Source organism: Cynocephalus volans, chromosome 11 (genome assembly GCF_027409185.1).
Source record: "Cynocephalus volans isolate mCynVol1 chromosome 11, mCynVol1.pri, whole genome shotgun sequence".
Taxonomy (NCBI): Eukaryota; Metazoa; Chordata; class Mammalia; order Dermoptera; family Cynocephalidae; genus Cynocephalus; species Cynocephalus volans.
The window spans coordinates 18,275,210-18,288,253 of record NC_084470.1 but is presented as its reverse complement, the minus strand read 5'-3'; the positions used below and the strand labels follow the sequence as shown (position 1 = coordinate 18,288,253).

The following is a 13,044-nucleotide window of genomic DNA, read 5'->3' as shown; positions in this document are numbered from 1 at the left end:
GGGATTTAAAAATACTAAATCTGCAGATTATCAGCCTCAAGTCCTTTCTGGAGAGAAATGGTCAATAAAGCACTCTGCAGTGAAGTGTGGAATAAAAGTTCTTGTCAGTGGAACATGGAGTCAGGGGGCTTCAGGATGCTGCTCTGCTGTTTGTCACTGCTGAATCATACCTGAGCAGACCAGCACAGGTGTTTTTTAAACATGTAATTATGACTGTATGTGCTTTGATTGCTGAATCTGAGAAGTGCTCGTACTGTCATCAGATGACTGAGTTTGAGAGTAATTTTTTAGGGCACCGTGTGTGTTGTCAGGCCTTCTCCGATTGAGTGTTGCTGCCCACATCCCCTCAGTCCCGGACTCCTAACAGAACCCTGGTTCTGTTCAGGCCTCCACCTTTTCTCTCCCTGCATGGGCCTCTGCCAGGAGGTGAATCCTGATTGGTTGTGGTGCAGTGACTGGTCTGGGCATGGGCATGTGACACATTTCTGCCGGTGAGATGTGAGGGGAAGTCTGTTGGAGGGGTCTCTGGGAAAGTCTTCCTTGCTTCTCGTTGAGATACACAGGATTGTCCCTTCTGCTTCTGCACATTGCCAAACGTGGCTGTGATGCTGGGAATGTGGCCACGATCTTGTGACCCCAAGGAAAGCCAGCCTAGGGGCAGGACAAACTCAGAGGATGGCAGAGAGCACAAAAATGGAAAGATCTTGGCTTCCTGATGATGCCTTTGACTTGCTTAATTAACCAACACTGGAGCTGCTGTTCTAACACTTGGCTTGTTAGTTGAGAATGTTGGTCAGTCTCTTTGCATTAGCTAGGGTTTTCTGTTACCTGCAGCCACGCCATCTTTATAGATACATGAATTATTTAAGATAAAACAAAAAGTAAAGTCAAAGAGAACGAAGGTTACCATGACCATGTCTCATTTATGTATATCCAAGAGTGGCATTCACCTTGGTCAGTGATGAGATTTTCTGCCTAATGCAGTTCATCGTGAGTCCATGTGTACTCATTCACCACACCCACAGAAGGGAGCCTTGTGAAGAGGACCAGTGTTCCTTAGTGCTAATGGTGAGTTCTAGGTAGGATACTGGTTTGGCTGCTTTAACAGAAGTGAAATAACAATGGCTGAAAAAGGTTGTGAGATTGTTTTTTCTCTCCCAGCACAATTTGAGCTGGTAGACAATCCAGGAGATGGGTGGCTTTGCCCCTAGGTGTCATCCAGGTTCTTCTCTGTCATCCACTAGGATGTTGTCTCCATCTGCATCATGAACGCTGGTTTACCATCAGGCCATCCAGAGCGTCAGAGAAGGAAAGAAGAAAGAACCCGTTGGCTAGGACAGAAAGCCTCCTTTTGACCTGGGATTGCCATATTACTTCCAATCACAGCTTATTGCCCAGAATGGATCACGTGACCACAACTAGTTGCAAGAGAGTCGGGGAAATGTTACCTCTAGCTGGGTGGCCGTGTATCCAGCTAAAACCCAGAGGGCTCTGTTCATAAGAGGAAGGAGAGACTAGACACCTGAGACCGTTAGAAGTGTCTGCCACATAGTGTGTCTGCTACAGTCAAGAGGAAGAATGTGACAAGAGCAGAGTGCTGGGTCCCCTCTGTGAGCATGAAGCAGGGGCTTGAGCCACATGGGCTGGGCTCCCTGAGCAGCCTGAGGCCTTGTGCCAGTTCTGACCTGTACTGGCCTCTCTTCAGGCCAACCAAGGGACCTGGACCAGGTGACATTTAACACCTCTTTGAACTCTGACTTTCTCTGGCATGGCCCAGTGGGCATTCTGTTTCTAGAGTGGAGGAGAGAGAGAGAGGGAGCTGAGACAAAGGAGAAGCAGAGTAATTTCCTCTCGTGCAGGTGGTCAGTATTAACACCATAATGGAAATCACTGCTAACATTTGTTGGGAGCTTATGAGGAGCTAGGTACTGTGTTGTGTGCCTTACAGGTGTCAACCCTATTAGCCCTTACACAACCTGTGAGATGGGCCCGATGGCTGTTCCCATTTCATAGATGGGGAAATTGTGGCTTGTTAAGGGGTAGGGCAGGCTTTACACTTAGCCACCTGACCCCTGAGCCCACACACTTAACTGCCTGTGGTGGGAAGGCTGGGAAATGAGGTCGGACTTGTGAGGTGTGGCCAGATCATAGCAGGCCCTGAAAGCAGGGTGACGATCCTTGGGCTTGGTGCTACCCTTTATCCAGGGACTGCTTCAAGATTGATCTGCAGCATTACTCGGCACGCACACGCACACACACCTGCTGCTTCCCCCGTTGCCAGGAGGTGGCTGTTGCCACTCTGTGTCATGTATGGGCATGACCGTGTCCTGGGTTATATCACTCCTCACTGCCCCAGGGTGTAAGACAGGTGCCTCAGGAGGAGAGTGCCCAGGTGAGAGAGGTGCCTGGGAGGGTCGGTTGTGGGGCAAAGTGCAGAACGTTCGAGGGGAGGCACACCGCACCTCTTGACTGGCAAGCCTCCTTTAAGAGGTTGCCCATGATGAGGGTCAGGGAGGCCTCTGGGCAGAGACAGAACCCTGGCCCTAGAAAATGAGGATCAGTCTATGAAGTAGGCCTGTCCTTCCAGCTGGCTCTACTTGGTTGTGCAGATCTTGGGATCAGACTCCTCCCCTTGGAGGAGCAGACCCAGGCAAGGGGAGGACTCCTGGCCCAGCACCTATGGGGCCTCTGGACAGCTGGCTTTCCCCAGGAAAGAGCAATTCACTGCATGCGTCACTGTTGGGTGGCTCCTGGACTAACCCACTGCTTCTCTGGCTCCTCTACAGCAGCCCAGCACCCCCCCACCACCATTAACACTCAGTGCATTCTGACTTAATGCTGCCCCTCTGGTTCGTTCTGCTTTCCTAAAATACCGTTACAAATGCACCAACTCCGGTCTGCTCTTCTAGATTGAGTTCCGGATTCACCATCCAGGAAACCTACCTACCGTGTCTCAGCATGGATGTGGTCTCCTCTCTTCCCCTCTCCTCCTCCCCCGACCCCACTGGTTTCATACTGGTTCCCTATGGTAATGATCCGTTTATTCATTACTTCACTGACCAGACTGTAAACTTCCTTTTTTTAAACTTTTTAAAACTTTAAGAAAAAAACTTTTTTTAATTATTTTTATTTTTGATTAATTTTTTTTTTTTTTTTTACATTCTATGATGTTGTTACAGAGCAGTTGGGGGGAAGGGGAAGGAAATGGGATGAAAGAAGGAGGGGCAGGATTAAGGCCTGTGGCACCCCCCTCATTCCCACAGGGGAGACCGGGGGGCTTCTAGTGGTGGCTTGGTTATTGCCGGGCTGGGTACAGATGTCAGGGGGTTGTGGCAAAAGCCCTCGCCCCCCACCACCCCAGCTCAGAAACCTGGGGCGCTTCCTGCGGCGGCTCGGTGATCGGTGAGGTGGTCAGTGGTCATTGCTGGGGTGGTTGCATGTGTGGGGGGTGTGGCCAAGGCATCAGCCCTCACCTTCAGGACTGGTTGCAGGCGGGGGGCATTGCTGAGGCCCCCGGCCTTCCCCACTTTCTGGCTTGGCAGTCCAGGGGACTTCCTATCCATCTAGGTGTTATAGGTGTTCTTTGGCTTTATTAGTTAATATAAAACTTTGTCTCTGGTTGTGGGTACTTTGTTTTTTCTTTCAGTTCTGTGTTGGATTATTTGCTGTTCCCACCACTAAAACTCTGTGCTGGAACTAATTTGTTGTCCTTTGCTGACTTCTAAAGTGGGGGAACTTCCTGTGGGGACCAGCACTTGAGCTCTGTGGTTGAGCTAAATTGCTGCTTTGCTGCTGATTCCCTGGGGGAGGCTTTTTGTGCAGCTCAGGTTTTAATGGTTGACTTTGTATGTACTTCCAGGTCTCGTGAGGTCTGGTGCACCTGGGTTGTGTAGAAACTCTGCTCTGGGCCAGAGTCTTTTCATCAGACTGCACCCCCTGCAGTTCTAGATCCTGACCAGTCTACACAGAGTGGGCATGTGCTGATGGGGGGCTGATCAGCTGTCCATGCTGTGCCCCAGTGTCCCCCCGGTGGGCCCATCTCCCCCACCACCTGTGCTCCAAACACTTCCCATGGGGTGGGCTATGCACTCGTCCCTTGCAATGACTCACCAGCCTCTGAGTGGCTCCTTTTTTTCAGTTGTTCTGGCCCCTCACTCCTGTGAGGGCCACCAAGGCCCTCTTCTGCCCTGCCGCCTCCAAGTAACTTCATCCAAAGGGCACAGCTATAGCTTTTGCCGGCTCTTGCTCCATGCACTCAGCAGCTCCAGCCTGGAAGTAGCCGGGGTTCGAAATGGTCAGAGCTTTTTTTTCTTTCTCTCATCATGGCTTCTCCCACCTTCACGCACTCTGTAGGTCTCTCCTGCTCTTCCCCTGAGCTCTAGTGGCCTCAGCTTGGCTGTCTTTGCTTTTTTGTAGTTGTAAATTGGATGATTGTGGGAGAGAGTGATGCTGGGGACCATCTATTTTGCCATCTTTACCAGAACAGTCAAAAAAAGCTTTTAACTTCAGAAATACCCAGAAGCAGAGAGGATCATGTGATGAATCTTTGAGGACCCACCTCCTGGCTTCAACACTTGTGCACATTTTACCAGTCTTCTTCCATCTGTTCCCCTCAACCTTTTTATACCCTCCCTCCCACACCCCAGAATACTTTAAAGCAAATCCTAGTTCTTAGTTATTTCTCCCATAAATACTTTAGTACTTTCAGGGGCTGGCCAGTTAGCTCAGTTGGTTAGAGCACAGCCTTATAACATCAAAGCCATGGGATCGGATCCTGGGAACCAGCCAGCTGCCAAAAACAAACAAAAAAACCCCAGATACTTTAGTACATTTCAGCAGTGAGATGCAAGATAGCAAATACTGTGTCCTGTGTCCTCACCACTTAGAATGGTGCCCCTGGCTCTCAGGAAGTATGTTCTTTAGAATCCACTGACTGAATGAATGAATGATTTTTTTTTTTTTTTTTAAAGATGACTGGTAAGGGGATCTTAACCCTTGACTTAGTGTTGTCAGCACCACGCTCACCAGTGAGCTAACTGGCCATCCCTATATGGGATCCGAACCCGTGGCCTTGGTATTATCAGCACTGCACTCTCCCGAGTGAGCCACGGGCCGGCCCATGAATGAATGATTTGGCTTCAATTTTCAGAACCAAGCTTACAAATTAACTGGAGAACCATGGACTTGAGAATAACTGCTGTAAACCCACAGTCCCTCCATCCCAGGTGCCTGTCCTGCTGCCTGGGGTTTCCAGGATGCTCTGGAGTCTGTCTGTATCAGACTCCAAGGTTGGTTTATTCTTAGCCAAGCATTTTTGATTTTGCAGTTAAACTCCAGTTCAAGATGACCTTGGAGAGGGACAACTATTAAAATGTATCTTTTTACCTTTGCTTGGTTCATATTTAGTTCACAATTGAGGTCTCTGGCTTTTTTTGTTTTAATTATAATGCTATATTTACTGAGGTCAAAATGATTATAACCAAAAAAATTAAAGTATAGAATACATCTAAAGTATTTTCTTTAATACCATCTTTCTATTCCTGGTAATGGCATTTTAACTACGCAAATGAAAGATAATTGAATGCACATTTTCTTTGAAGCAGCTGTGGTGAGTTTAAAACCCAAAATTCTGTACACTTTGAAGGGGCCCTGAGAACAGAGTCTGTTGCTAGACGTGGCATTTCTAGTTCTTTCAAGGTAACAGACAGGCCAGGGCTGGGCTCTGTAAGTCTCTGTTTCTAGAACCATAGCTTGTAAAAGTGCCTTTGACACATTCCTTTTTCTTTTAATTCAGAAATGATATTTACCATAATGTGACATTAACTGCTTATTAACTAGTGTTTTCAAAATTAAATTCTAAAATCTTTCGACGCTCAGATTTGTTGTAGGGTTGGATGGAGTTAGCTGGATTTTCTGTTTGTTTGTTTCGTCTGGTTTTTCCTATTTCATTGGGAATTCAGAGTCATAATTCTGTTTTGGGTTTCAGATGTTTTCCCTGTGTGGGTTTAGCACAGGAGACCAAAGCTGTGCCCAATAGACATTTGATGACTGGGAACTGTTACATGTTCAGCCCGGACATATAACAGTTGTCTCCACAGAAGTACTTCTGGGAATTGGGTTTGGTCATGATGCCACATTAAGTCAAGGGCATTTTTTCCGTGGAAGGTGAAAGGACTTTAGAGATATTTGGGGATGAGGAGATGTGGGAGCTACAGTCCCAGCACAGCAGCGAGCATTCCCATGGACTTCATTTTCTGGGCTGTGAGTGAGCAGGCTGAGGCCCAGAGTCCTGGCTGTCACTTGGCATGACTTGTATGAGTCTGATGGGGTGTCTGCAGGAGCTGCAGTGGACCCTAGGGGCAGGTGCAGAGCCCCTGTGGAGGAAAATGCAGGAAGATGGCAGAAAGAGCATGCAAAGCCTGTGTGACTCCTTGAGGGGCTGCGTGAGCCTCCTAGCTGCAGATGGGAGAGGGGAAGGGAGCACTGCAGAGCTGAGGCTGGAGGTTGGACCCCAGAGCCATAAAGAATGGGTTGACTGGTAATGCTCATCTTCCTGAGGTGGGGCCCCACAGAAGCTGAGGCAGACGTCCCAGGCTGGAAAACCTATGACAAGGCGGGGACACAACAGCTGAGTCAGCCCCGGGCAGGCTGCCTGCGGTGCTCTCCACGGTGGAGGAGCCATGGTTGCGGCTGCAGATGTGGCTGCCTGCCCTGACCAATGGGGATGGGACCAATGAGCAGGGCAGGGGCCAGTGGCCAGGATTTGGAAGAGGAACTGCAGAGCGGAGCAGAAGCAGCAGCTCAAGGGAGAGGGCAGGTCTTTGTTTTTAAATAATGATGGAGTGGTCTGTGTGATTCCTGCAGAGCCAACGGGGTCAAACACAACAGTACTAGTCTGTGCCCGGTGCTCTGCCTGTTGTGGTTTCTGCTTCTCGCCGCCGCCTGCTCTTTCATAGCTCCTCTCCAGCCTTATTTAAAAATCAGGGTTTTGCACCTCAGAAAAGTGAAGTCAGTCAGTTGTCAGGGGGGCACACAGAAAATAAGCAGCATTGCTGGGAATTGAACACAAATCTGCCAGTCTCTGCAGCCTCGTCCCTTCCACTGCATTAAGGCTCCTTTCAGTCTCTTCCACTGAAGATGTGTCCCCAGTGAAGAAGTGCCCACAGCAGCAGAATGATGTGCTCCAGTTCCCACATTGGACACACGCACACAAGTGCACATGCACACACACACACACACACACACACACAACCCTACCCCTACCCCTTGGGGTCCTAGCTCTAGCTGCAAACATAATCTTCTTCAAATCCACGTGAATTTTGGACTGTCGTACCAGAGAGTATCAACAGTGGAAATTCCCACTGTTCCTCAAATGGAAAGCCGTAGGTAGACAGAGATGTCAGCAGTCCAAAGACTAGAAGCAGGAAGACAGCTACACGATCTCAGCCATCTGGTTAACCCAACATATCTCAGTCTTTTAAATCTAGAACGAAATATAGCCCCTTTCCCAAAAAGTACGCAACATATTAAAAAATGTAGACAAGATGGAGATTTGCATGGGGTGCCTGCAGATGAGGATATGGAGATCTAGATTCTGGCTTAGAATTTGCTGGTAAATATCCAAGGCATTTCCTCTTTATTGGATCAGTTAGCGTTTGCTTTGTATCAAGCTCCCCAAACCACTGTAATTCTTTTGGTCTGGGCCATGCAGTTCTGGTCTGGGCAGACTCTACTGATATGCGTCTGTTGGTGGTATGGCTGGAACTGGATGGTCTAGGATGGCCTCACCTATATGCGTGGTGGCTGGCAGGCTGAGGGCTTGAAGAGAGCCCCAGCCGGGACTGCTTGCCTCGGCTGCATGTGGTCTCTCATCCTCCAGGAGTCTAGCCTGGGCATCTTCACATGGTGGTTTTGAGTGTTCCAAAAATAGCAGAGGAGAACAAGACCAATGCATAAGTACTTTTCAAGTCTCTGCTTGCAACACATTTGCTAATGTCCCATTGGCCAAAACAAATCCCTTGGCCGAAGTGAGAGTCAGTGTGGTAGGAGACACATGAGGTATGGATACAGAAAGGCATGAACAAATTGGGGGCCATTACTGCAACAAATCTGCCACGCTGTAAGCCAGAGATTTAACTTAGCAAGTAGCAATCGTTTCTACCTAATGTCCACATGAAGACGACTCTGAACCAAACTGTGGTTGATTCCTGTGTGAAAAGGCATTGTCAAGTAAAACGTAGGAAATGTGCTTAGCTGTTCTAGTGGCTTCTTCTGCCAGTCATTGAGGTGGGAAATCCCCCAAGAGGCTGAAAGCAGGAAGTGATTGAAGGGCCAGACCTCACTCAGCAGTGGAAGCGAGGCCCTTGCCTCCTACATGCGACACAGAGCAACCAAGAGGCAGGGTTGGCCTCCGAGGCAACGAAGAGACACCATCCGGGCTCAGAAATTAGGGCTGGGTGATTTCCCAGGGCTGGCAGCGTCGCTTCCCAGGCCCCAGTGGGGAGAGGCCTGCAGGCGAGATTTGACCCAGAGCTGCAGAGAGAGGGATGTGGACAAGAACAAGGAATGTCCAGTACTCACCTTGGGGCACTGGTGATGACCAAAGGGACAGAAGCGGTTCTCATTTGAAGGCGTGAAATTGGGATCTGTTTGTTAACAGAGGTGCTGGTTGCTGGACATATAGTCTCAATTGTGAGATGCAAGTGAATTTTTGTCAGTCTTTTAGCAAATATTCTCTTTTGGTAGAGAGTCTGGTGGGTTCCTTAAAGGAATGGTTTTTAAACTCTTCTGCAGGGCCCTTGGGGAGGGGGTCAGAAGCAAGGGACTGCAGGGTTCTAGCTCCTGCTTCATTCCCAGCAGATGTGCTTTTTTATAAAACAGCTTATCAAGATAGAATTCATGTACCACGAGTTCCCCCCAAGTGTACAATTCAGTGGCTTTTAGTATATTCACAGAGCCGTGTAACCCTCACCACAGTAGCGGATGAGCTTCTATCTGATTTGGTCTATCAGGGCTCTGAAGGAGATTATATTTGTAGGAGGGAAAGATTCAGGCATTAAATTACTATTATAATCTTACTGTAGTTTAAGGACCTTTTCTAAAGGGACTGTAGTTTTCAAGTTCTATTTAAAACCCCAAACAAGAACATGAAATATGCTTGATATCTAAGACTGATAGGGCATGACCTATAGTAGCAATTCACTTTTTTCACAGAAGGAACATTCAGGGTCTCAGCATTTTTTTTTTTTTTTTTTAAGTCTTTCTGCATAGTTCTAATGTGGTTAGAGGAAATTCGAATGGGCGGGCTGGGGCTTCAGGAAGATTCATGGACACAGCTGAAATAGGCTCACTGCTCTGGGATGAGGGGAGGTCTCTAATTAGCAGATGAGGTCGGTTAGTATAGGAACAAGGCCTCTTGCACAAGCCAACCGTCCCTAAAAGCATGACTGTGGGACATGTTGCAATGATAGACGTTCAGATTAATGATTATAGTTAAAGAAGACCAAGGCCAGCATAGCAAAATACGTTCATCAAAAAAGCTGAAGGTGTAAAGGTTGGAGGTCCTAATGGGGTGAGCTGGTCCACGTGAAGACTTCTCTGGCTGGCACATTGTACGTGCTCAGTAAATGTCTTTTACGTCTTTCCTTGCAAAGGTCATGTCTATAAAATAGCTCATTCCCTGTTGATGTCAGATAAGTGAAGCATTCATGAGCTGGTTTCCTCTTGTTAACTAGAAGGGTGCATTCTCACTTGGGCTTATTTGGGGACAGAGACTAATCACAGAGCATGTTATTGTTGTCCAGCTAGGGGTTCATGCTTCCCTGCCAGGGCACTGGGCTAATTAGATTATTTTCAGTTGACAAACTTGATTTTCTAACCCAGAATGCTTGTTTATTGCCTCTGCTTTGTTCACAGGACATGTTCCCGATTTGAGTGAAACCATGAAGAGAAGACAGAACGGATCATAATGCTTTTCCGCAACCGCTTCTTGCTGCTGCTGGCCCTGGCTGCGCTGCTCGCCTTCCTGAGCCTCAGCCTGCAGTTCTGTGAGTCGGCTGGCGGAGGGCGGGTGGGGGCCACACTCTGAAACACACGGCCCTGGTTTGTAGGAAATGCAGAGGCCCCACAGCCTTTGTGTTTTAAATGAACAGAGAGGTTTCCAACAAGAGTCTTTTTATCACTGGAGCTCATGGGGGACAGTTGCAAGCAAGAATCAAAAGCCACTGAGCAGTGAAGAACTAGGGCACTCACGAGGTTTGGGCTCGTTTTTGACTTCTGCACAGGAGAATAAACCACCTGCTTCTTCCCTCATTCTTAGTTCAGGTTCCCGAGGTGGAGACACGGTGTGGCCCAGCCTGACTCCTTGTGCCAAGCCACACAGAGCAGAGGTGCTGGCCTGCTGGCTGGTTCCCTGAGAGTTGTGTGTCCATTTTATGTTCAGTCAGCTGTGGGGCTGGAGTTGTTTGGGGCAGATGGGGGGGTTAGGTCGCTGGTCTCAAGCTTGGCCCCCTGGGCAGCAGGGCTGTGCATGCGAAGTCCAGTGGGACAAAAGCAGGCTGGTGAGAGCTGTCCATGGGCCTCACCGACTGGCGTGCTTCACTAGGCTCCCCGTGCTCAGGCTGCACCCCAAATCTGTGCACACCACGGCTGCTCTAAGGGTGGCTGTTCTCAAACACAGACCTGGCCCTGGCCCCGGCCCCTCCTTGGTTGCACCCCTTCAGTGGTGGCCTGTGCTCTTCTGGGAGGCCTCTTGCCCTCCTTTGACTCTCCTCTGCTGGTGCCAGTCTCTTCTCTGTGCCCAGACCCCGCTGCTCCTCCACCTGCAGAGCTCTCCTCTTCCCCTCCCATCCTTTCCCTTTTGGCCCTTGCCCTTTTCCTCTAGGAGCCCCCAAGAGTTTGTGCTTCTTTGCTGTACATCAGGATGCCCTGAACCTGTTCCCCTCTTTACCCCAACCAGGCAGTGTCATAATTTTCAGTTCTTGTGTCTTGTCTTCTGCAACACTGCTCTTTGAGAGTGGGGACCATGTCCTGTTTCCCTCCATATCCCAGGAACCAGTAGTGCCAGCATGTAGTAGGTATTTCATAAATGTTTGTTGAATGAATGACTCTGTGCCTGCTCTGGGAAGCAGGCTGACCCTAATTCACTTTTCTCCTCTTGCCTGTGAACTTGAAGCTGAGAAAACGTCTGTACAATGCCAGGAATTGTGTTTTTGTTGTCACCTGCCTTCCCTCTGTGTCACCACCTCACCTTGATGGGTGGGAGACAGGTAGTTGGCACTCATCACCGCCCAGGGCAGCTCTGTAACGAGGTGGCATTTCTGTCGCAGTTTGAATGAAGGAAAGAAGAGCAGGTGTCTCAGTGGGTGGGATGTTGTGAAAGTTCAGAGGGATGTGGGAAAGACCCAGCCTTAGGAATAGGTGGTTGGAAGGACCCTGAGCAGGTTTCCCTGATTCACCTCCAGTCGTGACACATTCCTGTGCACACATCTGGTGCATATGACAGGCTATTCCTAATAGTAAAAAGAATTAAAGATACTAATTTTACTCTTCCAGAATTAGAAAAGAGGTCAAGAGAAGGTAGGCATGAGAAGTTTAAAAATATTCCAGATGGTGAATGAACTGTAAAATACGAATCCTTTCCAAAAAGTGTGGTAAGACTCAGTAGTTTGTTTGTAACTTGTCATTAAAAATTTTCCATCTCTTGGTGGGAGAGGTTAGATGTTACAGTCAACCCTGATTTGTATTCTGAGAAGCTGCCGGGTTCTGAGGTGTGAGCGTGGGCTACTTGAGATTGCTGCGTTGCTCTTGCATGAGCTGGCTTCCACGTCACTGAACTGGCCTGTGTGTGTTGCTTATATAACTCCTCTGAAAGTACCTTCTGTTTTAGGAAAGCCAATTTTCAGCCATACTTTTTTTTTAAGGAAAATTTTGCAGAGTGAATTAGCCGGGCTGGGTCTGAGCTCTTTATTCTTGGATACGCTGGAGTTCGGAAAGATACCGAGATATGGGTGTTCTTGCTGCTCTTCTCCTGCTAGGTAAACTGTAACTCTGGAATTTCCCCATTTCTATAGAAATGGAGTTTAGTTACTTCATGTATTTGTTTTATTGGTTGCTTATTTTTATGGTGTAAGAAACTGCAGTAATTCGTAATACAGAGGTTTACGCTTCATTAACACTTATGTTTTCATTCTTACCATAAAATGTATGGACTTTACTATTTTTTTGGACTAATTTTTGAATACCAAATTAGCACATATGAGGGTACTTCAAAAAGTTCATGGAAGGATTTCTATTATCTTGTAATTCTATTTTTCCACTAATTTTTTTGAAGTACTCTCATCATTATTTTAAGTAATATATTTGAAGCAAATATAACTTGCTTTTCTCTTGCTTTAAGTAAACAGTACAGTTTTGTTTTCTGCAATGATTATATATTTTACTTTGTCTTGTTGGTAATTTCCTTTTTCTGATGTTTTGAACATGAAAAAGTTACGAACAGGTTAAAATTCAAAAATCAGGGTGTTTAAATAAGCATTTCTTCCTCTGGGTGTGGAAAGTGCATAGTGAACCGAGGTATATTTATTAAGTGCTTATGTGTATCTGACATTTTTCTACACTGTGGGGGTGGGGGTGATAGGGAAGGGATACAAAAAAAGATTAAGATACTGTTCATAGTTTCATGAAATATGTTATCTTAAATGGTACGAGTGACTTGCCATATGATAATAGTCCTTAATACGAAATCATTCATTTTGTATTTTCAAGTCCTTGATGTTTTTGAGGTAGGAAATTGGGACATTCTGAAATGCCTGATACTTGAATTGGGGAAGGGAACAAGTAAGTCATAAATATTTTTAGTTATTGTAGTTAAAATACATACAAGTGGAAAGATAACTTCTCAAATTGCAGGACTCCTTTAGTGCAGCGGGAAAGGCCTGTCGGGATGTGAAGACATGGGATCGTTAGCTGTGTCTCTGCTGTACTCACACGCAGTCGCCCACTTTCCTGCTTTAACCCACATTTCCTTCATGCCTGTTTTGTGCT

The 13,044-nt window shown here is 47.4% G+C and overlaps 1 protein-coding gene across 2 annotated transcripts in view; it reads left to right on the top strand.

The window, feature by feature from the left end:
- Window positions 1-13,044, top strand: part of PXYLP1 (2-phosphoxylose phosphatase 1) — a 69,041-nt gene that overhangs the window by 18,546 nt on the left and 37,451 nt on the right. For both annotated transcript variants that reach the window (XM_063114685.1, XM_063114686.1), the window contains one exon: window positions 9,916-10,046. In XM_063114685.1, coding sequence (XP_062970755.1) covers window positions 9,968-10,046 — 79 coding nt within the window. In that variant the 5' untranslated portion in view covers window positions 9,916-9,967. The remainder of the gene's footprint in view (window positions 1-9,915; window positions 10,047-13,044) is intronic.